At 42.3% G+C, this 27,965-nt stretch overlaps 2 protein-coding genes across 2 annotated transcripts in view; one reads left to right on the top strand and one right to left on the bottom strand.

Annotated features, from left to right (window-relative positions):
* The window catches only part of Dkk4 (dickkopf WNT signaling pathway inhibitor 4), a 4,213-nt gene extending 3,392 nt beyond the window's left edge, over positions 1-821 (top strand). The window contains exon 4 of the mRNA XM_005362624.2: positions 541-821. Within this exon, the coding sequence (XP_005362681.1) occupies positions 541-791 (251 nt within the window). The 3' untranslated portion in view covers positions 792-821. The remainder of the gene's footprint in view (positions 1-540) is intronic.
* A 1,230-nt stretch (positions 822-2,051) lies between these two features.
* Positions 2,052-27,965, bottom strand: part of Polb (DNA polymerase beta) — a 28,258-nt gene continuing 2,344 nt past the window's right edge. The window contains exons 3-14 of the mRNA XM_005362419.3: positions 25,367-25,433; positions 21,391-21,465; positions 20,630-20,688; positions 18,437-18,486; positions 15,839-15,890; positions 13,447-13,501; positions 13,294-13,366; positions 12,900-12,970; positions 12,713-12,799; positions 4,820-4,884; positions 3,813-3,952; positions 2,052-2,315 (exon numbers count right to left, since the gene is read on the bottom strand). Of these exons, the coding sequence (XP_005362476.1) occupies positions 2,221-2,315; positions 3,813-3,952; positions 4,820-4,884; positions 12,713-12,799; positions 12,900-12,970; positions 13,294-13,366; positions 13,447-13,501; positions 15,839-15,890; positions 18,437-18,486; positions 20,630-20,688; positions 21,391-21,465; positions 25,367-25,433 (889 nt within the window). The 3' untranslated portion in view covers positions 2,052-2,220. The remainder of the gene's footprint in view (positions 2,316-3,812; positions 3,953-4,819; positions 4,885-12,712; positions 12,800-12,899; positions 12,971-13,293; positions 13,367-13,446; positions 13,502-15,838; positions 15,891-18,436; positions 18,487-20,629; positions 20,689-21,390; positions 21,466-25,366; positions 25,434-27,965) is intronic.

Here is a 27,965-nt window from a genome sequence, read left to right on the forward strand (position 1 = left end):
AGAATATTGAAAGTGAAGTGGTAGAATGGCCTTCCCTGCCTATGTCACAGAATATTGAAAGTGAAGTGGTAGAATGGCCTTCCCTGCCTATGTCATTGGGTTAGCTGTCCCATTCATGTACACTAAAAACTACATTAGCAAAACTTTGTGGAATGTTACCTATTTCTCAGGCCTGGAAATCCCTTCTTTCCTTCTCTTCCTTTTGTAATTTTGAGACAGGGTTTCTCTGTGTAGCTCTGGCTGTCCTGGAACTCACTCTGTAGACCAGGCTGGCCTCAAACTCACAGAGATCCTCCTGCCTCTGCCTCCCGAGTGCTGGGATTAAAGACATGCATCACCAACGTCAGCTCCTTCTTTTCTTGATGTCTTGACTTAAATAAGACAAACAATAAACCCTATTAGGAAGGGCTAGCTGCTGCTATCTTTAGGTTGTAGCCTTCATTCCTAGATCCATTAGAACAACACACACCCCCTTAACCCTTCTGCTGCCACAAGCAATGCTGCCCACCTGCCACTAAAGCCGCGTCTAACTTGTTACAGGACAGGAGGGAGAAAGCTGTCTGAGAACTTCCGACTGTGACCCTGGACTTTGCTGTGCTCGCCATTTTTGGACAAAAATTTGCAAGCCGGTTCTACTAGAGGGGCAGGTCTGCTCCAGGAGAGGGCAGAAGGACGCTGCCCAAGCCCCAGAAATCTTCCAGCGCTGTGACTGCGGTCCTGGACTAGTGTGTCGAAGTCAGGTGACTGGAAACCGGCAACAGACACGGCTAAGAGTATGCCAGAGAACATGACTATGACACGGCTGTAAACACGGGACTCACAGCCAGGCACTAATTTCATTATTGTTATTTTTTTATTTTGTGTTTTTGAGACGGAGCTTCATTGTGTAGCCCCGGCTGGGCTGGAACTCGCTGTCAACCTGGCTATCTTGAACTCATAGAGATCCGCCTGTTTCTGCCTTTTGGGTACTTCTTCGGGTAGAGGGAGGAGTTTTCAGACAGGGTTTCAAAGTCAGCTATGCAGCCCAGGCTGTCCTCAAACTCACTGTCTTCTTACCTCAAGCTCCAGGTTGGGATAACCGACAAGCACTATACCCAGCATAAATATAGAACCAAACCTAGCAACTGAAATAGACAGTAACCAGAGTACTACGAGATGCTTTTTGTCTCCTGTCTAGAATACTGACATGATTCTACAATAAAACAATTCTGATACAGCCAATTCAATCTGTCCAAATAAATCTTTCCTAAAAATTGAAATCGTATGTGGGTGTACCATGTGATCTTTGATATACAGTGACCTGCCTAGCAGACAAATATGAATGTGCCCATTCCATAAGTCACGTGTCATTTCAGGCGAGGGGCTGCTTGCTTCTGAGATAAAGCACATGCCTCTTCTTCTAGCTATTAGTATGTATTGCAAGCAGAAAACGGGTCAAAGAAAAAAGTTACATTAATGAAGTCACCTTGTTTTTTTTCTTTTCTTTTTTTAAAAATATTTATTTATTGTGTATACAATGTTCTGTCTGTGTGTATGTCTGCAGGCCAGAAGAGTGCACCAGACCTCATTACAGATGGTTGTGAGCCACCATGTGGTTGCTGGGAATTGAACTCAGGACCTATGGAAGAGCAGGCAATGCTCTTAACCGCTGAGCCACCTCTCCAGCCCTTTTCTATCTTTAGACAGGGTCTCACTATGCAGCTCTGGTGGGCTGGTGTTCTGGAACTCACTCTGTAGAGTAGACTGGTTTTGAACTCAGAGGCCTGCCCATCTCTGCCTCCCGAGTACTGGGATGAATGCTGTGTGCCATCACTCCTGGCAGTCCCTAGTTCCTAGAGAACACTGAGCCAGCGTCCGGGGCACCCCTGGGAGAGCCAAGTGACTGGCAGAGTAAACAGGAGACAGTAAGAGGAGGACAGGGCTGCAATGCAGGGCAGAAATGAAATCCCCATTAACCTTTCTCTCACCCCAGCTCGTACTTGTCTCTGCTAAACCCATGGTGAACTGTGCTCATAAACGCCATAGAAAATTAAGTACACCTGCTAAGAAAATAAGTATTCAATAGTTCAAGAGCTTTATTGACTACAGTACATGGTAAGCCTGGAGAAGAAGCGATCACTTAAAAACACCAAAACCCTTACATAGCAAAGGTTAAGAAATAAATTAGGACTCCTAGTGGGAAAAGCCGGGGTGGGAGGGTGGGAAGGTGGGGGGCTGGCCTCATTCGCTTCTATCCTTGGGCTCCCGGTAGCTCCACTGGATGTAATCAAAAATGTCCTGCTCACTGTCCACTGGAAGGGGCTCCCCAGCAACTCCTGCAAGTAGAGAGAGAAAAGAAGTAGTTTGGGAAGTTAATTACCACAGATTGCAAGCAGGTTCCCTTTCCAACACAGGGGAAAGGAACTTAGCCACTTGGAAGAAGTTCCTGCCTGCCTGCCTCCATTTTCTGAGAGAAGCCTGCATGCGTGTTTTGCCATATGTTACCAGTATAACAGACCCTGGGTACTCCAACTGTGGCCAGGAAAGCCGCCCTAGTTCATGATTCTCTTTTTTTGCTGGATCTCTATTGTATCCATCATAAACTATTCTTTTTTTTTTTTTTTTTTTTGTTTTTCGAGACAGGGTTTCTCTGTGGCTTTCGAACTCACAGAGATCCGCCTGTCTCTGCCTCCCGAGTGCTGCATAAACTATTCTTGAGTTTTTCTGCAACCCAGACCGTGGCTCTTGAGCTAGCTGCTAGGACATCACTTAGAAGTCGGGTGTGGCAGTACATGACTAGGTCAGCCTGGGCTGCAGAATGGAATTCAGATGCCTGAGTGCCCATGAAATTAGGAGCCACGTTTAATGAGGACCCAAGTGAACCATATGCATGTTTATATTTGAAAAGCATGCTCCAGTCTTCGCGAGACAGAAGTCCTGCTTTATGCAACACTTAGGACAAAATGGCAAAGCTTAATTCTCCCAGTTGACACTACCAGTAAACTACACAGCAGGCTGTGAAATGTTAAACAAGATCTCTACTGATTTTGTGTGCCGTGTAAACATGCATATGTCTACATGTGGTATGTGCACGCCACAGGAAGTACACACGGAAGATAAAAGATTTCAGGGAATCAATTCCCCTTCTACCACATAGGTCCCAGGAATCAAATCCACTGTGGGAAGGGCCCTTATCTGCTGGGCCATCTAGCCTTATTCTTTAAATCCTAAAGCATGAAGTGAGAGTAATTACCCAGGAATTATTTTGTAATTTTTTTTGTTTTATTCTTCCCCGTGAAGGTGAGGGTGGTGGGGATGGCACCTGGTCCTTATTACATGCTAAGAACATGCTCTGTCGCTGCCACAGTCTCAGGCATCAGTTGTCAGTGACACTGAAAGAAAGGACACCCAAGCTCTTCACAAGTCTCAGACACAGCCAAACAGAACCTCTTCCATCATACGATCTTTCAATGAGCATCCTAAGGAGCTAGGAAGGGTCAAACAGGGCCTCGAGTGTGCGGGCAGGCACTGCACCAGTCAAGCTATGTCTATTCTCACAGAGCTGGAAATCACTTTCGCCTCGTGTACCACCAATTGAGGCCCTAAAGATAGCTTTTATTTCCTGTGGGATTAACATAAAAGAGCTACAATTAAATGGCAGGATCACTAAAAAGTCTTCTAAGAAACTTTATTATATTAAAATGCCTAGTTTTTGAGAGGGGGCTCATGTAGCCTAGGCTGCCCTCAGACTTGCAGAGTAGCCCAGGCTGACCCAAGGCCAGCTGAGCACCTCTGGAAAGCACTTCCTCTGCTGAGGCAGTCAGGGTACTCACCAGTGACCCCCAGGGGGCGGATGGTGTACTCATTGATTGTGAAACCCTTTTCTAGGGCGTGTGCTCTCATATTCTTATTAAAGATGTCGCTCCCAGTGAAGTAGAGAACACCACAGTAATACTGATCTTTGGGGATCAACCTTAGGGACAAAAAAAAAAAAAAAAACAACTTTTTTAACCACATATTTCAAGTTTAGTCAAAGTTTTCTAAAATCAGAACACTAAAGTAAGTCTACGTGGTCTCATATCCTAGGAAAAGCAGGTAGTTAGGTTGCAACTGGTCACTCGGCTGCTACCAGCTGCTGCTTTTGTTAACAACACTCACTACTCACAACCAAAGCGGGCTAGCCTTCGTCTTGTGCTTTCTGCTTTACTTGCATCATTGCCCCTAATCTTCCCCTAACCTCCTGGGTCACTTTGGGTTCCAGAATGGGGGGCCCTCAAATAGTGCAAGTCATCCTTCTGTCAAGGGCAATTACTCATGAGGCTGAGGCTGCACTCACGAATTGACCATCTCTCAAGAACACAGGGACCATTTTGCAGGACTAGAGCAGACAGTGCTGGGTCTCACCTCCCTTAGCCCTGCTCTAATCTTCCCTCTTAAGTCGGGGATGTCAACAGCTGTTATCTGTCCTTCCCAGTGCGGACACATGGAACCCATCTCTCCGAGCTTCTTACCAATTCTTGTCTTTATCTGACGTATGAGGACAGGCAAGTCCAGGCTGCCAGAGCCCAGGCTTTTGCCTCCAAGCTCCAGCTACACACGCAGTAAGGAATGCAGGTGTGCACAAATGAAAAGGTGCCCCACTTACTACAACATGGCAGACCATGGCAGCTATGGCTGCTGCTCTGATGAGGGGCAAATCTGGAGAAACTGACATCTGGGGACATTCGCCTTCTGTACGCAGTTCAGCCAACTCCGTATTCATAGAATTTATCATCCCCACATGTCTGCAGCCTCAAGGACAGGAGTGGAGAGGATTCAGCAAACACAATTTGAAACATACCTGATATCAATTCTTCTGTGTGGATATTCCTTTTCATCATCTTTACTGGGAAGCTGGCACACACCCTACATGGATATTTTAAACAATGTTTAGATGGCGTACACACTTCAGGCTTATTTCTCATCAAAGGTTAAAGGTGAAGCGGCTGTGCGAGGCTTCTGCGCACTTTCATTGTAGCAGCAGGTCTAGGCTCTGGATGGAGACCAGGGCGCATCCTGTGCATCGCTGCGCTGCTCTACACTGTGTGTGGCCTTTGGCCGCCTTGCCCAGGGTGACTCTGTTACAGCAGCATTTGGCTCCATTCTGAGTACAGACGCAGAGGTGGCACAACTGTACCCCGCTGTGCACAATTGTAGCCCGCTGTGCACAACTGTACCCCGCTGTGCAGAGAGACCACCCACCTGCCCAGCACCACCCGCGAGGACAGAGCAGTAACTCCTGCAGGTGAAAACACACGGGCACCTGGATTATTTAAACCAGGTCTGCAACTTAATCAACCTGAAGCCTCTATTTAAAAGGGACATTGAACACTGTGCAGTCCAGAGTCCCAGGGACTTGTGTCTCTACTGGGCATGTGTTAAAGGATGGACAGGCAGGGCATGCCCAGTGTCTTCCGTGTGTTCACCTGATCGTTCAGACCTAGTCCTGGACCTTGCCTTGGGTGTCCTGGTGCTTCTGCAGCTCTGCCTGACCCCATGACTACTCAGTCCTGCATGCTTCCAGCAACTCTCCAGCCAGCTTTGCTAACATCTTATCTAACCAGCTGGGGAATCACAACTGTGTGGTAAACCGCAGTCTGTGAGGAGTCTCTATCTGTGTATCTGTAAACATTATTATTAGTCAGTGAATTCCAACACTGTAGAAAGCCATGTTCCTGACATGCCGTGCCGGGGACAGGATGTATGACCTTCACCTTCTTGCTGTACTCCTAACTAACAAACCACACGGGGGCAAACAAGGATGCTGCTTCTAGGATCTGGCCTTTGCGGGTTCTAAACTAGAGATTAGTCAAGGAAAGCACCAAGCCTGAGGACGGAGACTAAAACAACCATGAAAAAGTAACCTCGATAACATAAAGATCATGCACAAGGCAAACACACTGAGAAAGCTGCCAGTAATACTCGGGGACAGCAAGATTATCTGATTCGTGAACAGGCAGAATATTACAGGTGACGAACAATCAAGGAAAGTTTAAATATGATACAGAAGAGTTTGGAGAAATCTTAGAGACAAAACAAAAACAATAAAGATTGAAAGACAAGACTGATCATCTTGCCTCTCTATACTTGAGTTTTCATTATACTTTTACAGCTTTTTAAAGATCTATTTCTATTTTAAATTATGTACATGTGAGATGGGCCACAGGCCTGGTGACTGCTCGCAGACAATAGTTTTGAGCTCTGGGCTATGTACCTGACAAAAGTAATGAATGCAGAGGCTCTGGAACAAACCAGTAACATGGGGATTTATTTGATTATTAAAAACACTCTTAGTATATTAGGTAAAATAGGAAGTAGTTCTGTGCTTTCTTACCATCTCTGTAAATGTGAGTATAGGTATATAATTGAATGCAGGTGTCCAGAGGCCAGAGACATTGGACACCCTGCCTCTAGGATTACAGGCAGCTGTTACCACCCTATGTAGGGGCTAGGATCCCAGCTTTTTCTTGAGTCCCCCCCCCTCCCTCCCTCCCTCCCTCTCTTTCTTTCTTTTCTTTTGAGATAAGGGTTTTCTGTGTAAAAGTCCTGGTTTTCCTTAAACACACTCTGAGGACCAGGCTGGTCCCAGACTCAGAGTTCTACCTGCCTCTGCTTACCAAGTGCTGGGATTAAAGGTGTGCACCACCACCACCAGGTCATTATGCATTCTTAACCACTGACCTAACTTTCGGCTTCTATAGTTTTCTTAGTTTTTTTTTTTTTTTTTAAGATGTATTTATTCTGCCTGCATGCGTGCCAGAAGAGGGCATCAGATCTCATTTTAGATGGCTGTGAACCATCAATATGTGATTGCTGGGAATTGAACTCAGGACCTCTGGAAGAGCAGCCAGTGCTCTTGACCTCTAAGCCATCTCTCCATGGTCCCTGAGTTAAGTTTTATCATCTTTTCCTTTTCCAAAAAAATGGGTAAAATATCTGTACTGTACAATAACAAAAGCATATGTAAATGTGCTACACACTTCACTATATCACTTTAAAATTAACAAAAGATATTTTTGTGTTTGTGTACATGCACAGAGAGGCTAGAGGTGCTGGGCCCCGTGGAGTTGGAGTCATAGGTAAATTGTGAGCCACCTAATATAGGTGCTGGGAATTGAACTCAGGTCCTCTGGAAGAACAGTGCTGAGCCATCTCTCCAGCCCCAAACCACCTTATGTCCAATTACAAGTGCCTCCTGTCATATTCTAAAAACAACATGGGATCTAACGTACAAGCTTATGTGTTACTAAAAGCCATGCTGTCTCACTCAGCAAGACAGAAAAGTCTGATCTAAAGTGGGTATTTTCTTTAGCTGTTCTTCTAGCTGGAAGCTTAATGAAACACACTCATTTTCATAATATGAAACATACCTTCCCTGGCATCAGCAAGTTTCCAGCTGGATTATCACGAGGTACTCAGTGGCAGCTAAGGGTGCCTGGATTCACAGGCTTGTCGTCTGTTGTAGAAATGGGTTTCAACTGCCTTTGTTCTTTTCCTCAAAGCTAGTTTTATTTTCTGATGTGCTAATGTTGAAGAATTCCTGTGTTGCTGTAAAATTCTTAGATTGCATAGATTTTGGTTTCATGCCAAGTGTCTAAAATAAACCCTTTTATGTTCTCAGAGAAGTCAAGATATCTTGTACTGTCACTTGAATGGAAACAAACTGTCCCGGACTCGTAAACATGTTTACCTCCATAACTCGGGCTGGTCACTACAGTACCCAGGGTGACATTTTGGTGGCCCTGATGTCACCCTTTCCTCTTTGGCTTGTCTTCACTCTGGTGCTGTGGCCAGCCGCCTGGACCACTGACAACTGACGGGATCTGGCTGAGAAGCCTCTTCAGTGAGATCCAAAGGCCTCTGGGCTGTGACTCGGCAAAGTACAAGCTAGGGAGTTCCTGTCAGGCTCTCATGGGAAGCCTTACTTGTCTGGAAATGAAGGACTCTGGCCAAGGCTATACTCTGGTAGGGGACCTGAAGGCAACGGAAAAAGGCGGTCATCCCACGGTAGTCTACGTGGGTAAAAGCCCATTTTTCTCCCTTCTGTGAGCCATCTCACTCTCAATGTGTGGTACAAGCAGCAGCAGCGGCACACCCGAGACTACACATCTGTGAGCGCTGCCAGTCTCCATGCCTGCTCTTCCCCTCCTAGCCAGAATTCCTGATCTGAGAGACCTAAAAGTAGTCAAGTTTTTGCTTTCTTCAGGAAAATAAGTCCCTTCTAACAAACACACAGACAGTTTTGATTTGTAAAACTTTTTCTGACCAACTGGTCAGCTTTGATTCTAGAATGAGACTAGGTTTACCTGAGAGTCACATGGACTCTAGTCTTGGGGACATCCGTGCTAGAGCAAGCATCCACTGAGTCAATGCGGTGAAACTGGGTGTCACTCCTGACAACAGCAGGTCTGTTGCCTCCAAGGGGCACCTTCTGGGAGGACACTGCCCTTGTGAGCGTGTCACACTTCTACTCCCTGACTCACTGATGTCTCCTCAGTGATCTTTTCAATGAGATCCTCACAATTAAAAAACAAACAAAACCAAAAAAGCTTTTTTTTTCCCCTTTGTAACGAAAGCAGTCTCTTACAACCACCCCAGGTCAAGAGCTCTGCTACCTCACGGCACAGTGAGCTCCTGCATCCTACAGTCAGAGGAATGGACTCCAAGATCTACATCCAAACGTTGACGGCTGTTAGCAGGATCCCACACTGTGAAAAGACATCACATGTACCTTTCTAGGTTCTCCTACAGCAGTGTCCATCTCCCCTACACTTAGCCCTCAGATGACATCCTTAATGACCTTCCCGTCACACACACTCCAGTTCTCGCTCAACCTCTGGCTTCTCTAGGCCCAGCCATCCTTCCACTGAGAGACTGTCTTCACAACCCCATTCCATCACTCTCCCTTCTCCCCTGCCTCCTCCTCTTCCATGTGAGGAGCTCTCAGCACATTCCTAAGATTCAGTACCTATCCTACCCTGTTTGAGGTCCTGTCCTGACTGCCTTCAGTCATCAACAGTGATGTGGAGTGGAAGCCAAATAAACCCTTTCCTCCCCAACTTGCCTTTACGATGTTTCAATGCAGCAATAGAAACCCTAACTAAGACAGGAGGCTAACAAACAGCTACTCTTGCTACAACGGACTCCAACAACTTTTTGCAAATGCCTCAATAGCCTTTTAAAGTCTGGGGCATAAAAAGGCTTAAAGCTTCTCAATTCCTGGCCATTAGGCTGATATGATTGTGGTAATAAACTGGCGAGGCTGATCCTGATAAATGGTTCTAACCATCAAACCAGAAAGGAATCTGTGATCCCCCTTCTTAAAGAGCTGGTGGTGCTATGCAGGCTGCTGCAGGGAGAAATGTCTTACTTGGCTGTGGATTGTGAGTGCTACTACTGGCTTGCGAAACAATAGCATGACTGTCTTAGGGATAATCAATGGCTTTTTAAATCGGATATGAGGCTGGCCCATATGAGGAATATCACATCTGGCACTAGAAACCTGGTCAGACGCCATGCTTGGAGAGGACACAGGTCCTGTTGGGTTGGCTCCTGTGCTTAAGTATTCACCTCTAAGCATCAGGGCTGCTTTCGGTATGGGGCAGAGAAGCCCTCTGCAGCAGGTGGCAGCTATGGCAGGAGAAAGAGCAGCTATCGTGATCAGTCCTAAATGGGACATCTATATCACACCCTGAAGGCTCAGAGAACTGGCAGAAAGCGGACAGGAGGAAGGGTGGGAAGGCCGTTTCCAGGCAGGACAGGGCACTGCACTCCTGAACTCTCTGTAGTCCTAAGTATCCCTGCACAAGAGTGGTCTCATCCCCATTCTGTTGTAGAGGGAGGACAGGCTCATGAGGCCATACCTCTATCTGAGGACTAACAGGCAGTTAAAGGAGAGATGCCTAGGAGGTTCAGCCTCTCCTAGGGATCTACACAGTGTTCATGGTAGTGACAGGTAGTCTCCTTCCTCTCTTAGTGGTTTAGGCACTACTAAGTGGCCCATGCATGTACAGTCCCTACTCATGCTCCAGGAACTGGGCCAGCAAACAACAGCAATACGGGAAGACATGCAAGCAGAGGAGGACTGGTTGGAAGGAGAAGGAGATCGTTGAGTAGACATGGGGGGACAGCCAAGGGTAACAAGGAATGATATGATCAAAATATATCACACACATACACAAGAACGTCATTAACATCTTACACATATGCATAAAAATGTTATAAATGAAACTCATTACTGTAGTTAATGTATGATAAAGAAAAAGCTAAAGGATCTGCAGAGACACACAGTAAGCAGAATGGTTGCAATACAAGCAGCAGGACTTGGGTTTGAGTCTATAACCATGGCAGGGGAAGTGCACCCCTATAACCTCAGCACTAGGGAGGCAGAGGTAAGAGGACCCATGGAGCTAATCAAGCACCCCATCTATACCAACCTCTGAGTCCAGAGTGAGAGAGAGTGTCTCAGAAAATAAGCTGAAGTCAATTGAAGGAAGCACCTAACAGTGACCTTTGGCCTCCACATCCACCACTACCCGAGAATATATACACCATATACCTTAACCCCTGTTTACTAACTCTGAACACTAGGTATCTGTCACAGAAATTTATGAAAGAAGAGACAAAGGCCATAGAAACAGCAGAAAATGCCCTGGCCTATAATGACAATTTACAACTTCATAAAAAATTCTTAATCAGCACTTTCCAGATTCTCCCTACGTCTTTACTCACCAATTTCATTTTCTCTCAAAGAAAAAAAAAAGGAAAATCAAAGAAACAAAAATCAAAACAGAAAAAAAAATATTTATCAGTAGGACCAAAAATACCAAAACAAAATATTCACATACACACGGGGTCTGTCCTGCAGTGTGGTCGAGTTGTCCAGTGAGATTCCCTTTCCCAGCAAAGAGCTACTCTAGTGGGGGTGGGGCTTTGTGCCTGTCCACTTCCCCTTCTCCGTGCTGGGATTTGTATGATCTGAACCTGTGCAGATATCATGTGTGCTGTCACATTCTCTGTGAGTTCATGTATGTTATATGTCATATCTGGAAGACATGTTTTTATATTTTAAATGCTTCTTAATGTAAATTACATACGCCCTCATTCTGGGTGAAAATCAAACTAAAGATTTAGAGAATGATCCTTATGTAAACCCTATTTCTATGTACTTTAAACTATTTTATTTATTGTGGTGTGTGTGTGTGTGTGTGTGTGTGTGTGTGTACAAGCACACCGGTGGGAGTATGGAAGCCAGAGGAGAACTTTTGGGAGCCGGCTCTCCTTACACCTTTACGTGAATTCCAGGAATCAAACTCAGGTCATAGGCTTTCAGAGCAAGCATCTTTGACTGCTGTACCTAGGTACGTACAAGTGACTGGGCCCCAAACCCTACTTTCAATGCCAGCTCACATGTGCATATACTTCTGGACACAGTAAGTTCTCAAAATCTGACACATTTAAGATCCCTGTTTTCAAATAGTTTATAGTTAACTGACAAGCACGTTTTAATATATTTCTCAAAGTTCTTTAGAAAATATTGTGGCTAACTTAAGCAATACATGGTTATAGTCCATTAAAATCACCATAGTTAATGACATCACTGTGTTGTGGTTAAATATACATAGCAAAAAAGTTCTTATCTCTGGGGACTTTACACGTTGTGCAGCCACCACCCATGTCTTCATACAGTGTTTCAATTTTTATCCCACCTAAACTATGTAACTAAGCAATGCTTCAGCTAACATCCCTGTCAGATCCAAGTGTCGAGGCTCTTACAAAGTTTAGAATGTTCGTGTTCAAGAGGAATGCTTTCCTTTGGTCATGTGACATGGGAAAAATGCAGCACGGAGAAAAAGAGACATGAATTAAACAACATAAAGGTAAGTCAAGAAAACACAGCAAGAATATTGGACCTAGATTTCTATTAGCGTTCCTGTTTTCTTATTCATAGAGATACATCTGTTTCCAATATATTTGCTATAGCTTGCTTTTTTTTTTTCTAATAAGGTCTCACATTGTAGCCTGGTGTGGCCTGTAATTCACTATGTAGCCTATGTAGGACTTGAACTCATGGCAATCTTCCTGCCTCAACCTGAGTGCTGAGTAAACATCTCTATCCAAAGTTCACAGAATTTTGACAGCTCAACATAGTGGATCTTAGAACTATCTCTCCCAGCGACCCTGCTACTTGCTCCTTGCGCATGGTTCTTCTCCAGTGTGTCCTATGATAAACCTGGATCCCTCTTCTCCCCCAATTGCTGGAACAGATTACTAATCAGGCAATTCTAGCCTCTCTCAAAAATCTTCAGAGAATATGAAATCACTTACTATTTTAAGAAAGTACTGCATGCCAGTCATTAGGAATATTTTTAAAGAGCAAATTCTGCATAATATTTATTTTGAAGATTCAAATTATTGACAAAGAGTTTACAAAAAAAATCCTGATATTACTTTTACCAAGCTCTCAGAGTTATGCTATTTGCTTTTTATTCTTGTTTTGAGGCAGCATCTCTCTATGTATGGAGCCCTGGCTGTCCTGGAGCTTTCTATGTAGACCAGGCTGGCCTCAAACTCACAGGTATCTTCCTGCCTCTGCCTCCTGCATGCTAGAATTAGAGGCTTGCACCTCCACACCCTGTAGCTATCTGTGATGGTAACAGAAAACTACAAGTCACAGATATATTTAAACACTTACCATGAACTTTGTTTCACCCTTTGACAGAGTGTCTGTAATGAAATGGACTTTCTGTAACTGCTCCACAACACGATGTAACAGCTTCGGCTGTATAGTTACAGTCAAGAAATAAAAAAAGAATACTGTTACAACAAGAAAACTCCCTCATTGTAAGATGGATTACATCTGCTTAGACATTCTGAGGTACCTGTTTGCTTGACTCTGAGGTGAAGTTTGGGTGGGTCAGAAGAACATCCATGTCTCCACTGGACTCTGCCCCTATGATAACAAAGAACAAAGACCTACTAACTAGGTCAAGCTAGAATGAAATAGAAGACACACGTACACATGCCTTACTTCCAAAAGGGTAACCTTCTACTACGCTGTAACTCCTATCTACTCAGGTGTACTGACAGAAACAACAGGATATGGGATAAACAATAGTTTTACATATTTCCACTCATGAATAAGCACACTTAACTAATACTATGGGTTTTAGTCCATGAAGTGACACAAATTACATATTTTTAATTCATATTGTCACATATACTAGCGACTTTACCATCAAGTCACGAATAACTCAAGACTGTGAAGTATGTTACCTCGTCTGAAACTGCCACAGACTGTAGCAATGTATTCGGGATCCACTCTTTTAACTTCGCCAAGTACAATATCCTAACAGAAGAAAAGCTAGGTCAGTTCTCCCAAACCGACAGGCACCCACACGCTAATGGAGAACATACAAGGAGCCGTACTTGCATCTGCAGCATCTCTTCACGAGGAATTCTTTTTTCAAAGTCCTCAAAATATCTAGGAAGACAGAGCAAGTGGAGAGAGATTTCTGTATAATTTTAATCTCTTTAAAAATTGCCCCCATATAAGCATATAAGCAGATCATACTTAGAAATCAAGACTAGAATTCACTGAAAAGAAAGCCAGGGCAGGTGTGGAGAAGGCCTCTATTCCTGTCTATTCTATTAGTTCAAGTCCTGAACAGAATCATTTGTAAATTTCAGACTTCGTATTCACACAGCAGGCATGAAGAAATGGGGGTGAGAACGAAACTTAGTTGGTAGACTTTTTGCTGGTTCAGACCTGAGTTCCCAGGTCTGCACAAACCAGGTGTGGTGGCACATGCCTGCAATTACAGCACTTTAGGGGGTGGTCATTGCTCTTTGGCTTGTTACAAAGCAATTTCAAGGCCAGTTCAGGACACATGAGATCCAGTCTAAACAAAGCTAAACAAACAACACGAACTACAGTAATTATATATAAATTATTGTTTCATGCTTTCAAAGCAGACTACTCTCTGCTGGTAAGCTAAAGGTTTAAAGGTCAAAGCACCTAAAAACTAAAAACAGAACGGAGGCTCTGATGTGCTCCTGCCTTGAGGGTAGCTAGTGCTAAAGAATCTATGTATGGTTTTATTTCCTTTCTAAATAATGATAACACACAGCATCAAAAAGTTAGAAGGAATTTTGAATGTTTACAACATGAAAAAGATAAATGTTTAGGATATGGGTATGTTTACCCTGATTTAAAGTATTATACAATGTACACATGTAACAAAACATATTGTAACAAAATGTTATGCAATATACACATGTAATAAAACATGATATCCCATAAATATGTGCAACTTTTGTTTTAGCCCCATAAATATGTGCAATTTTTTTTCAGTTTAACGTCTTCATTTTTTCCCTTTTTAAAAAAAAACCCAATCTTTATTCATTTTACATACCAACCCCAGTCCTCTCTCCCTCCCTGTAATTTTGTTTTTATACATCAGTTGAAAGTTATACCAATAGTTTTCAAAATTTTTATTTTAAATAGTACCCCACAACATGGATGAACCTAAGAAAATAAGATGCTGAGTGAATAAGCCAGTCATGAAGGATGTGTGGACCCTCCGGAACAGTAGAAGTTGTAGAAGTAGAAAGGCTCCTGGTTCCTGAGCTTGGAGAGAAGTGCGTGAGGGTCAAATGGGGAAGAACATACTAGGGTTCTTTAGGGTAAGAAAGATGTCCTAAAACTGACTGGAATAGTGGTTGCACAATCCTGTAAATATATTAAAAGTTATCCAACTGTGTATTTTACACAGGTTTACTGCATAACATATAAACTGTATCTCAGGAAGGCCAATAGGATGATATCTTAGCACGAAATAGTGTCTACACATATGCCTAAGAATGATTATGCATGTGTCCAGAATAGTTCTGGGTACCCAGGCTCTTCAGAATACCTCAAAAATCCCCCTAATTCAGGTTCTCCATAGACTACACAAATGCAAGGGATCGCAAGGCATCAACAGGAAAAAATGCAATTTGGAACAAATTAAGATTATATAACACCAGATACACACACACAGTGCTAGTATACCAACACTGTAAGCGACACCTGCTACACAAAACCATGACGATGCTGTCATACTACACTGTCATTCGTATTTGAAATCTTTCTTATACTCATGTAAACTGTAGATGCCACATGTCCTTCTCAGACTGTGAGTAAGCTCCTGAAGAGCTCCTGAGCTGGGTGCAGTATCTCAGGTCTGGGTAGTCTGAGGCAAGGGAATCCCAAGTCTGAGACCAGCCTGGGCCACAAAAGGAGTGCAGGGTGAAACCATGTCTCAAATAACAACCCCCATCAACAGAGAGCCACACCTCACCACTTGACAGTTTTTCCCTAGATCCGGTTTTGTATGATGTAAACAGGAAGTGAACACCCAAAGGCTATCTGCTGTACTGCTGTACTCAGATCTCAGTTCTCCGTATTTAAAAGGAAGCTGCTCCCCAATTAGAGTTGAGAGAATGAAAGGAATTCTCAAAGTTAAAAAAAAGGCTAGAATGTAATAATAAAATATACGAACATAAGCAAAAACTTTACAAGACTCTGCAACAAAATTTTAGCATTTCTGAATAGAAAAATGGTTGACACTTTTTTATGGCGTACAACAGAATGTCTACACATGAATATGTGACAACTGTTGAAGAAAGAGGCCAGGAATTCCAAAGAGAGCAAGGCGAGGTCTGTGTGAAGGAGGGAGGAAAGGAAATGGAGAAATGCTAATATCTTATAATCTCAAAAAGTAAAGTAGAATGTCTCTGAAAGCTTTTACATCTCAAGTATCAAAATTAGTTATCTTACTTTAGCCCGATTCGTTGATGATGGTTCAATTTGTCTTCATTTTTCCTGAGATCTGAATAGAAGATAAAGTTGAGGTGCTTAGTTTGAATACATTTTAGAAAAGATACCTTTTCTACAAAGAACTATGCTGAAGAAAAAGATATTGAAATGGTTTTCAAAACATGATGGAAAAACCCCACGGACACTGAGAACTAAACCCTGCAGACACTGATAACTAAACCCTGCAGACATTGAGAACTAAACCCCACAGACACTGAGAACTAAACCCCACGGACACTGAGAGCTAGTGAAAACACTTTTCAAATCAATGCTGCAAACAGCTGGTTTTAAGATCATTTTTATGTAATATATCAAAATTTCAACTTGAAGTTCATGAAAGAGTACACAAAGCAAACAAGGGATAAGAGGCAATCTTACTGGCCATAGTTAAAACACGGTAAGCAGATCTAACATCACTTACTATACTGTCACCACAGTTTCTTAAGGTTTATAATTGACTACATTTTTTTTTTTTTTTGAGACTGAGTCCCACTGTGTAGTCCTGGCTGGCCTTGAACTCAGAGGTCGGCCTGCCTCTGCCTTTCCAAGAGTTAGGTTTAAAGGCGTCCGCCACCATGTCCGGTCTACACTCAGTCTTCTTAAACGTGCTGGCTGCCTTGTTCAGCTTGCTTTGAGATGAATTTGTGAAGACATGTGCTAAAACTCCTAATGGGGAGGGGGCATCATCTTTATCTTTTACTCTGCAAATGCTGTAATATTAATGTGAATGGCATGAATGTAGTAGCAGCTCTTGTTAAAGAAAAAGCTTCAAATATAATTTGTTTAATCACCAGTATACTGATAGATACGTAAGTTCCCTATGAAGAAATGGAGAATATGCATATTTATGACACATGAACATACACTACCTCCCAGAGAAAACACTCCCAAATACATCTGACATGAAATGGAAAGGATTACAAGTCTGTACACAGTCACCATTATATTACACATGTGAAATATAAAAACTAGGAGATTCCAGACGTTACTAGGTGGATAACATTGTCAAAGGCACAAGTTTTTGACCCTTTTGAACAATCATCTCACTGATTGATAAACAGTTTATGTTACAAGCAAAAGAGCACAAAATCCTCCTGAGACATACAGGCAGTTTATTTTCTGACAATTTGGCTCACAAGTAGTATCACTAATATAAAGTTCCCACAAGTATGTTACCACCCTTAAAGTGTTTACTACTCACCAAACACTCTAAGAGCCTTACCTTGTTACGAGTCAGAAACACCCACCACATGGTCCAGAAACTGAAGAACTAAGCTCACTCACTGCAATGATGTATTGGGAGTGGCATTCAAACCTCCATCAGTTTCCAAACTCTGTCCACCTAACCTATCTGCGTAGCTTAAAAGTCACCAAACCCACACCAATATTTCATCCTGTGCTAAGGGTGCACAGTAAACATCCCATGGGTGTGCTAATGGATCCACAGGTACTCTTGGGAAAGCACGAGGAGATAAGTTACATTTAAAGGGTGCTTACGTTAGGTTAGAAAAATGTACTAAATTATCTGGTTTAGGCTCTAACCCCCCCCCCATATTTTGAAAGCAAACATTCCTCCAACAGCACTATGCATCTCTAAAAGAAACACTGTCAACATATAAAATCTAGCTTTTAGTCTAAGATGTCACTGTCTAAACACTGTTTAAAAGCAAGCAATTTAGAACTTCTAAAAATTGTCAAATAATCTCTACTTAGTTGTCTTTAAGCTGAGAAGTCTATCATGTGCTGTTTGAGTTTACCAAGAAGCTAACTTTCAAAGCAAGGATGCTTCCCCTTCCCCTGGTCCCTCCATTTCAGACAGAAGAACATGCACCTCAAAGAGTCCTTCAAGGCCCTCTGAACTCTGTGACAAGGGGCAAAACAGCCTGAGAGTAAGAACACAGCCCTGATAGGCAGATCGCTGCTAACACAGGTCACTGTTCTTTATCCCTGATATAAAAGCACCTGCAGTGGGAGAAGCTGGAGGTTCAGCCATGGGAAGCTCATCCAAGCAGAAAGCTCCTCCAGGAATTCCAACTGACTGCTTCAACTTCTTCAGTGGATTCTGCGGCTACCGTGAGGCACAATCTGATGATGTCATTTGTTGCTTGCTAGATTTGTTCTTTTACTCATAAGACTCTGCAAACGGGACACTGTTCTCTTCAGGACTCTCTCTACTGGGGACTTCACCTGGCTGCCTTAAAGGAGCTTCTCCAGTTGATTTGGGCTACACGTGCTAAGTCAGGATTGGATAATGTTTTATCTATCTGCTACTTATCGTTTTTCTTTGGCTTGCTATTATATTTGCTGATTCAAAACACAGATACGGCTTAAGAGCTCATTTTCCAGCTTGTACAGCACAAAGCAACTTCCTGCTTGTCTCAGATTTTTGTTGCAAACCTAAAAAAGCCGAGGCCTGGAAGGTGGATGTCACCCTAGCTCTGCTCTCTACTGTGCGGTGCTGACCAATTCCTTTATTTGCATTTGTTTACTGAGAATGGGACTTTCAAGGTGGCCTTGTTGGAGATTGAAATTGGAATTAGTGACATGTGTGATACTTACCTTCTAATGTTTTAATTCCTTCATCTACAAACTTCCTTGCAGCAGATGGCCTACGACAACAATAACAAAACACCGTCTCAGAATCAAGTGAAACTCAAGGTTTTTATCATAATCAATTATGCCTTTTATTGTCAGGTACAGAGTTTTTATTAAGGTAAACTAGACTTGCTAAATGCTGCACGGTTTCTTTGCTAATGTTCATCTTACCCAAAGACTTTTGGATCTTACGTCAATTGATGGACAACCATGAACTTGAACATAAAAAGACACCTAGGCAGCTAGCTATCATAGTGTTCACGCACAGATATGTGGGCCCTTGAACACTCATTAAGTCAACTGAGTCCCACACACACTGCTGGAAACACTGCATAAACAAGACAAATAACAGCGCTGGCATTTACCCACTCCTATGCCAGCAGGTAGAGAAAAACAACAGATATAAACATAAACAAGAAGCCGGGCGGTGGTGGCGCACGCCTTTAATCCCAGCACTCGGGAGGCAGAGGCAGGTGGATCTCTGGGAGTTCGAAACCAGCCTGGTCTACAAGAGCGAGTTCCGGGCTGGGCACCAAAGCTACAGAGAAACCCTGTCTCAAAAAACAAAAAAACAAAACAAAACAAAAAAAAACATAAACAAGAAAAATGAACTTAGCATGACATGACAGAGCAGCAGCATCTCAATGTAGACTGGCTAGGAAGTCCAGACTCTGAGATTCTGAGCTGATATATGGATGACAAAAAGCCGGCTGTTTGGGAGACCAAAAGGAAAAAAATTCAGATGGAGAAACAATTCATGAGAGCCCCACAGATAAGCATGAGCTTGGCTTGCTCAAGAAGGAGATTAGTACAGCCGAATGAGAGGATGATACAGATTACCACCATCCACTACACAGGGGTCACCTGCAATAGCACTCCATAAGCCATGGTGGTTAGCTTGGGTCTTCCTGTGAGCACAATGAATAGCTATGAGAAACGAGGAAAAGCCAGTCATAAAACCTACTTTAAGTTTATAGATTATCACTGCAATAACTGGGCTCAACAATAAAGTGATGTGTTATGGTAAACTATTTAGCTGGCAGTGGCAACAGGAACAACACCTATATCTCCCAACCTGCTTACACTGTGTCAATTTTTGGTATTATAAAGTAAGAGAAAAGAAAAGGAGAGATGTGCGCGTGTGCACACACACATATCAAGCACACTGGTCTGGGGGACTCAGCAAACATATTACATGTGGTACAGAAAGTAACACTGACGTTAGGAGGCACTGTGACAAAGAAGAAAAAACTGAACAGGGAGCCAGAAGACATAGTTTTTAACTCTGGCTACAGAAAAGCTGCTTACTTCCTATGTGCGTTTCAGTTTTCTTTCCTGAAAAAGAAGGTAATATACCAAATGTTCCCTAAATTACCTTCAAACAGACATTTTAAAAGTAGCCTCAGATCTCTGAGGAGTCATGCTGATTTTCAGTTTATTATGTTTAAAACCTGAAGCTGGGCGATAGTGGCGCGCCTTTAATCACAGCACTCGGAAGGCAGAGGCAGGCGGATCTCTGTGAGTTCGAGGCCAGCCTGGTCTACAAAGGGAGTTCCAGGACAGGCTCCAAAGCTACAGAGAAACCTTGTCTCGAAAAACCAAAAAAAAAAAACAAACAAAAAAAAAAAACCCTGAATAAAGGTCAGTTAATGAGGCAACTATTATACAGCTGAAGGAATGTCTTGATTCATAAGGATGAAAGAATAAAAGTACCACAGGCCTAATATTCCATGCTAAACTTTCAGTGTTCAAGAAGTTCTCTTTGTTGCTAGCCCCAAATTAATTTTAAGATAAAAAATTTACTAGCCCAAATTTTAAAAAGGGCTGTGAAGAAACCCTTAAGATAAACATGCAGCAGACACAGTCTACAATAAAAAGACGCAGAAGCAAGTGCTGGGTTTGGGGGGAAGAAAGCACTGTCTGGGAACCAGGCTGGTTCGGGAAGGTGGCAACACCACCTGCCCTGGGTGGGCTAACAGAACAGCAGCTCGAGGACCAGCTGCAGATCCCCGTGCTATGCAAGGACAAACTGAATGGGCAAAGGCCCGAAGGTAGGTAGAGAAGTGCAAGTTCTGAAGGAAGAAGCATGTACTTAGTTTGGGTAACATCATAGTAAGACTGAGCTACAGCTCTGACTGCTTAGGAAAGAGTTCTTACCCAATGCCAGTAACGCGAGTCAGGAAATTGATGGACGAACTCGTATCATCCTGACGAATCTTTAAGAAAAACAATCTATTACTGACTTAGGAATGCTCTGTGAACTGAAGTGATCTTATTGGAAATACACCAACATGCAAAAAGCAAAGCACAAAATCATTGCATTTGCAGAAAACACACGTGACCTGAGTAGCTTGTGGGCGATAACAGAGTAGTAAAGACATCTCATCTCTAATTTATTCAATACGCACAGTATTTGGTTTTGGTTTATACATATTTTATAAAATGATTAGATCTAGAGAACTATAAATGATCACCTTGTGTAGTTACTTTTGTAATATGAACATTTAATACCCACTGCCCTTTCAGTTTTCAATTTTCTAATTCTTTTATTAAAAGGACTAGTCACAAAAGACCAAAAATTATATCAAAAATTAAAATCAAACAAAAACCATTAAAATGCTCAGAAGAGTTCAGGCACAGACTGAATAAATGAGTGACAATGCTTTTTCATCAAGACATATCACTTTGAATGGTACAATGAGAGGCAACTCTACCAGACAGTCTCTCAAGGGCCACATACGGTAGGTAATGGGAGGCCCACGGAGTGCTACAGAAGCAACATTTTTAAAAATGGGATGTTTAACGCCAATTATCACTTTTGCTTCTGGGTCTCACTAAGGTGAATTACGTCAATTATTTTGCTCTGTGCCATAAGGGAGGATACTGTGATCAAACAAAAAATTAAATTAAAATGTTACCTTTTCAAGTTTACGCAATTTTCCAGTTGCCAAAAATTCATCGATCTTCTCAGCAATTTTTGTTCCTACTCCCGGCTACACAGAAAATTAAAAATAAAGAAGTCATATAAATATAATGTCTACCAAATCACTAAAAGATAACATTGAGGAGTAAGAAGCAAGGGGTTATTGGACAAGTTCTGAAGCAGAAGGTATGAAAAAGTAATCACTGGGAAGAAACTCCCCAGAATAAAATGCTTAAAAGATGGACAGAGAAAGCCTAGTAAATAACTTTAAATGACTCTTGTTTACACAAAATTAACTTCTGGGGGCTGGAAATGCAGGACAGTGGTAAAGTGGTTGCCGGGCTCATGAAAGAACCTGGACGTGCTCCCAGTACACACAAGCACCCTACTTTTATTATGGAGAACTGAGAAAATGGGGCTGGCAAGATGGCTCTGTGGGTAAGAGCACTTGCTGCCAAGCCTGATGACCTGAGTTTAACCCATGGAACCCACATGGTGGAAGAAGAAAACGGGTTCCTGCAAGCTGTCCTCCAACCTCCATGTGTGTACCACTGCACACATGCATAAATTAATGCAAACAATTTTTAACCAAAAAAAAAAGAGGGAAATGTGAAAATAAAGTTACACACAGTGTTAAGATTGCTTATAAATCTCATGACTCTAAAAATTAAGTAGGAAAAAAAATCACCTGTATGCCCATCCTTTAACATTCACTTGTACTATTTATTTAACTGAGACTCTCTGAGAACAGGACTGTCCATGGTACCATTATAATTTTGTCAAATATTTGAAAACCAATCTAAGGTTCACAAGTAGGATATCTGTTAAATAAATTCATAAAATGAACTAATATGCAGCCACAAAACCGCAGTATTTATTGGTAAAATAAATCTGTTTAAGTGTGCTAAGACAAAGTAGATATATTGCGACTAGAGAAAAGGTTCAACAGCTAAGAGCATTGATTGCTGTGGCAGAAGATCGGGTTCAGTTCCCAGCACCTACAGAGTGGCTCACAACTGTAACTTCAGTTCCAGGGACTCCTATGTCCTCTTCTGGCCTCCATAGGCTCCTGTATGCACATGGGGCACATAAACCCACATAACCACATACATATACACATAACAAAATTTTCTTTTTAATTAAAAAAAAAAACTGGATAGTGGTGGTACACACCTTCAACCAGCACTTAGGAGGCAGAGGGAGGCCAATCTGAGTCAGCCTGGTCTACAGAGAGTGTTTCAGGACAGCCAGGGCTACAGAGAAACCCTATCTTGAAAAACCATCACCACCAACAACAAAAAAGCAAATACACTCTTAAAACACAGAATACCAAGTCTCACCCTAGAGTTTCTGATTTGCTAAGTCTTAGGTAGGTAGAAAGACCAGCAACCTGCACTTCTACATTGCCACAGAGCACTGAGGCTAGGACACCCCCAGACTGACACATCCACGAGGTCTTGCCAGTATTACACTAGTCACACGACAATTTAACTGTACTTGAGACTTTGTGTTCTTCAGCTACAGTAACCGCATTTCAAGAATTCAATGGCTAGAGGAGGCCCATGGTTGCCATACTAGATAGCAGTCATCTCAAATGTAAACCATGAAAGAATAAAGATCCCGTCTTTTTACTGCATTTCCCCAGTGCTTATGCATGGACTTGCTCAAGGTTAAGAACTAGTGAATTCTTGCTATTTATTAGCTCCATGAGGACCAAGTCTTTGAAGTGAAAATCCTGGGTCAAAATATACACATTTCATAGAGCCACCTTTAATGCCAGTTCTGCCAAGGCTGAAGCAGGGGATCTGTGAGAGTTCCAGGCCAGCCAAGGCTACATAATGAGATCTTGGTCTCAAAAACGGGGGGGAAAAGATATATATACTCTGTCAAATAATGCATCAGAAAGATTGTACCTTAAGCAGTAACCATTTCTGTCCACATGTCATATCACACTTGGTAATCTGACAGGCACAACATCACATTTTGTCTCAATCTAAATTAATGAAGTTTTGTGATTATTGGTGAGAGTGTAAGCACACACGCCACAATGTGCACTTAGAGGTCAGAGGGCAACTGCTAGAGTCCCTTCTTTCCTTCTACTACGTGGTCCCAAGGACTGAATTCAGGTTCAGCAGGCTCAGCAGCAAGCGCCTTTATCTACTGATCCATCTGGCCAGCCCTGTTTAAACCTCCAGTATGCACAATAATATGACATGACTCAGTTTCTTGCTTTCTTCCCCGCCCCCCTTCCCCCTAAAAAAAGTCAGGGTTCACTACGAGCTCTGACTGACCTGAAACTCACTATGCAGACCAAACTGGTCTTGAGTTCATTAAGATTGGCCTGCACCTGTGTCCTGTGTGCTGGGATTAAAGGCATGTGCCATAACGTCTGCCCCCACATTCACCTTTTTATGTTCTGTATTTATTTGATAATTTATAAAAGCCTCAAAAACTACTGAGAACATATTTAACTTTGGAAAGGAATACTTACCAAGAAGCATACAAAAGATTTAGGAAGATTAGATATAAGAAATTACTCAGGCTTCTCATTTTAAAAATTGGGTAATAAAAAGATAAACTGTTTACAGATAGTAATCAATAATTTTACTCAGTAGTATACTGGCTACCAGCAATTCAGACCCTGGCTATTTCTATACCTAATATAACAGAATAAAAGGCAAACAACACATTTTGGAAATCTCAGATTTCTAGAATTATTCAGAAGCATCCACAGGAGCCAGACAGCAGATTGGTCTGAGATTGTTAGATAAAATCATAAAAAATCATAGTATTTTTAATGTTTAGTTCAGTCATAAAAGTTTTGGATTATTTTTATTGCTTTGGAGACTATATTCAGATTGGGATGACCTATATCAGGTTTTCAACAACCATTATAAAAATCACTGGGTTCTTTGCAACAATGGTCTAAAAGGCTTGTCAGTGGCGATAAAAGGACAAATGGAAATAGGAACGACTGTTTACATTTACGTCAAAACAGAGACACAGAACAAGAATTAAAGTCCAGTGCATTTAAAATGTGGTTGCTTACTGTATATTTAGATAAGATCAACTTACAGCACAAAGGATTTAAAACCCACACACTGGAGCATTGTTACTGAGTAACAAACTCAAGGTTAAGATGTGACACGTGATTGATGTGAAGTTTCTCATTCAGCTATAAGAGTACCAGATTTACCGTAATACCGAACAATGAAAATATAAGGACAGAGATGGTTCATAATCCCAAGGCTCTTGTGAGAACGTCAAGGACAACCACATGGTAGTAGTTCAAGTCCAGAGGGCTTTTGTGAAACATAAATAAATGATGGGGAGAAGCAACGCTCTCAGTACCCGAACCATTCAAAGATCATGTTAGCTTGGCCTCGTCAACAAAAGAGAAGTCAGGTATGGTCCTTAAATGTAAGGAACTGCAGCTTACTTGGGGAGGCTTGGATGAGAAAGAACATCAACAGGCAGATACCCCGGATATTCCCCATGAGATCACAAATCACCATGACATGTGGCTCTCTAGGAACCATGACACTTCTGGCCTCACAGAAATTAGAGAACAGTGCTACCCTAATACAGGGTGTAGGCTGGCTGGTGAGTTCTACTAGAGAGTACTAACCCACACAAATTCCTGGGAATCACAGGATGGCTGAGGGACCCCTAGAACTAGACTAACAGCATTCCCTGTGACCATGGTCGTCTGAAGGACTCACATTTAAGGTGAGTTTCAGCTTGAGAATGAGTGTATATGGCAAAGTATAGAAAGGAAACAGACTGCATAATGTCTTCTTTCCAAATAAAAGTATTTGAGCTCGAAAAGTATTAATACTATTCTAAGAAACCAGGAGCAGTGAAATTGGTCTGTGGTGGTCAAAGGCACTCAGAGAGGTGAGTTCATTTTATAGAAACATATCAAATGTTTACATGTATGAACTCTTCAACTACATACTCATTAAGCTTACCAATTTCTTAGCTTCTGCTCCACTCTTGATTTTGTGTGGGTACTTTGCTATAACAGATGCTGCTTTTCTATACAAAAAAAAAGGGGGGGGGAGAAAAAAAAAAGAAAAATGATTGAAAATCCAGCAAACACTTAATTTTTTTCTTAACTGAAATAAACACACAAAAACCCACTTTTTTTTTTTTAAACAAATATAGCTGGTTTTATACTATGTAAAAACTTAAAACTGGATCACTGGATGTTCAAAGACTTGGAAAGAGCCTGATTGAAAATTGGTGAGAAAAGGATCTGGGGAAGAAGATGGAGGCTATGCGTGGGCTCGACAACACGGACTGCCATGGCTGACCTGGCTACAGCTGCTCGAGAGCGCCAGGTGTGCCAACAGCAGAGACCAACACTTCCTAAATGATCTGCCACAGACCTGGTGGCAGGCTGACTACACTGGACCACTTCTCCCATGGAAAGGACAACACTTTGCCTTACTGGAGTAGATACTTATTAAGTTTACAGATTTGCCTTTCCCAGACACAATGCTTCTGACAAAACTACCATCCATGGGCTTACATGCTTTATCCACCATCACAGTGTTCCACACAGCATTGCTTCTGACCAGACCAAGTGTGACAGTGGGCCCACATTCACGGAATCCACTGGTCTTACCGTGTTCCCTACCATCCTGAAGCAGCTGGTCGGATAGCAAGACAGAATGGTGATTTGAAGACACGGTTACAGCACCAATTGGATGGCAGCAGCCTGGAGGCTCTCCAGAAGGTGGTGCAAGCTTTGAATCAGCATCCTTCATATGGTTCAGATTCAGAAAGCATCCTCCACCAGTGCTGCTGGGAAAGCTGGACGTCCACAAGCGGCAGAAAGAAAACAGATGCGCAACTATCACCCTGAACAAAAGCCTAAACCTGAAGTCGGAAACCCTAAAACTTCTAGAAGAAAACATAGGCAGACCCCTCCATGATAAACGTGTAGGAAAGGAATTTCTGAGTAAGAATCCATTTGACCAAGAATGAAGGCCAACAGCTGACAAGTGGGACTTCATAAAACTAAAAACTTCTGCACAGCTAAAGAAACAATCAGGTGAAGAGGAAGCCATGGAATGGGAGAGAATCTTTGCCAGCTATACACCTGACAGAGGATTAATACAAGGAACTCAAAAAAAAACCAAATAATAATAATAAAAACCAACCTAATGAACAACAATAACAAAACCAAACCAGTGAGTTATTCAAAAAATGGGCCAGGGATCTGAACAGAGAGCTCAAACAAATATAAAAATGGCTAAGAAATATCTCAAAAATGGTCATCAGCAGGGTGGTGGTGGCGCACACCTTTAATCCCAGCACTGGGGAGGCAGAGGTAGGCGGATCTCTGAGAGTTCAAGGCCTGCCTGGTCTACAAGAGCTAGTTCCAGGACAGGCACCAAAGCTACAGAGAAACCCTGTCTTGAAAAAAAAAAAAATGGTCATCATCTCGAGCAATTAGGAAAATGAAAATCAAAACAACTTTGAAATTTCATCTTAACCCAGTCAGAATGGCAAAGGTCAATGAAACAACCAACAACAAATGCTGGAGAAAGTGAGGGGAGACAGGAACCTCGTTCACGTTGGTGGAACTGCAAACTGATGCAGCCACTCAGGGAAGTAACCTGGAAGTTTCTCAAAAAGCTAAAAAGGAACCTACCATATGACCCAGCTACACCACTCCTCGGTACACGCCAAAGAACACTTGCTCAGTCATGTTCACTGCTGCTCTATTTACAATAGCAAGGGAACGGAAGCAACCTAAATGTTCTTCAGTCAACAAATGGATAATAAGAATGTAGAATACTATTCAGCTATAAAAAAAAATTAGCTGGGGCTGGGGAGATGGCTCAGTGGTTAAGAGCATTGCCTGCTCTTCCAAAGGTCCTGAGTTCAATTCCCAGCAACCACATGGTGGCTCACAACCATCTGTAATGAGGTCTGGCGCCCTCTTCTGGCCTGCAGGCATACATGCAGACATTGTATACATAATAAATAAATAAATAAATAATTTTAAAAAATTAGCTGGATGTGGCGGCATACACCTTTAATCCTAGCACTTGGGAGGTAGACACAGTAGGATCTCTGTGAGTTTGAGGCTAGTCTGATCTACAGAATGAGTTTCAGCAAAGTCAAAGGTATATAGAAAGACCCTGCCTAAAACAACAATAACAACAAAACTAACAACAGCAAAATAAAATAAAAATGAAAGCACTAACTTTGCAAGTAAATGGATGTAACTAGAAAAGGTCATACTGAGTAACCCAGACCCAGAAAGATAAATATCACGTGTTCTTCTTCTCACTGGAGGCTCCTAGCTCCAAATCTTCAGATGTGAGTGCATACCCTGGAGTAACCGCAAACCAGGTAGAGTTGAGGCTTTGGGGGAGCAATAGGAAGAATAGCAAGGTGTAAGTGATGACAGGGTGAGGAGTGAGAGAAAAAGATGGGGCTATAATTAGGGAGTGAGGAGAGATAAATACAGAAGAAGGATAAAATAACAGTAAGCATGTCTGAAAGTACCACAAGGAATCATATTATTAACATTTTCCAAAAAAAAGCCTATAA

Source organism: Microtus ochrogaster, linkage group LG7_11 (assembly GCF_000317375.1).
Source record: "Microtus ochrogaster isolate Prairie Vole_2 linkage group LG7_11, MicOch1.0, whole genome shotgun sequence".
Taxonomy (NCBI): Eukaryota; Metazoa; Chordata; class Mammalia; order Rodentia; family Cricetidae; genus Microtus; species Microtus ochrogaster.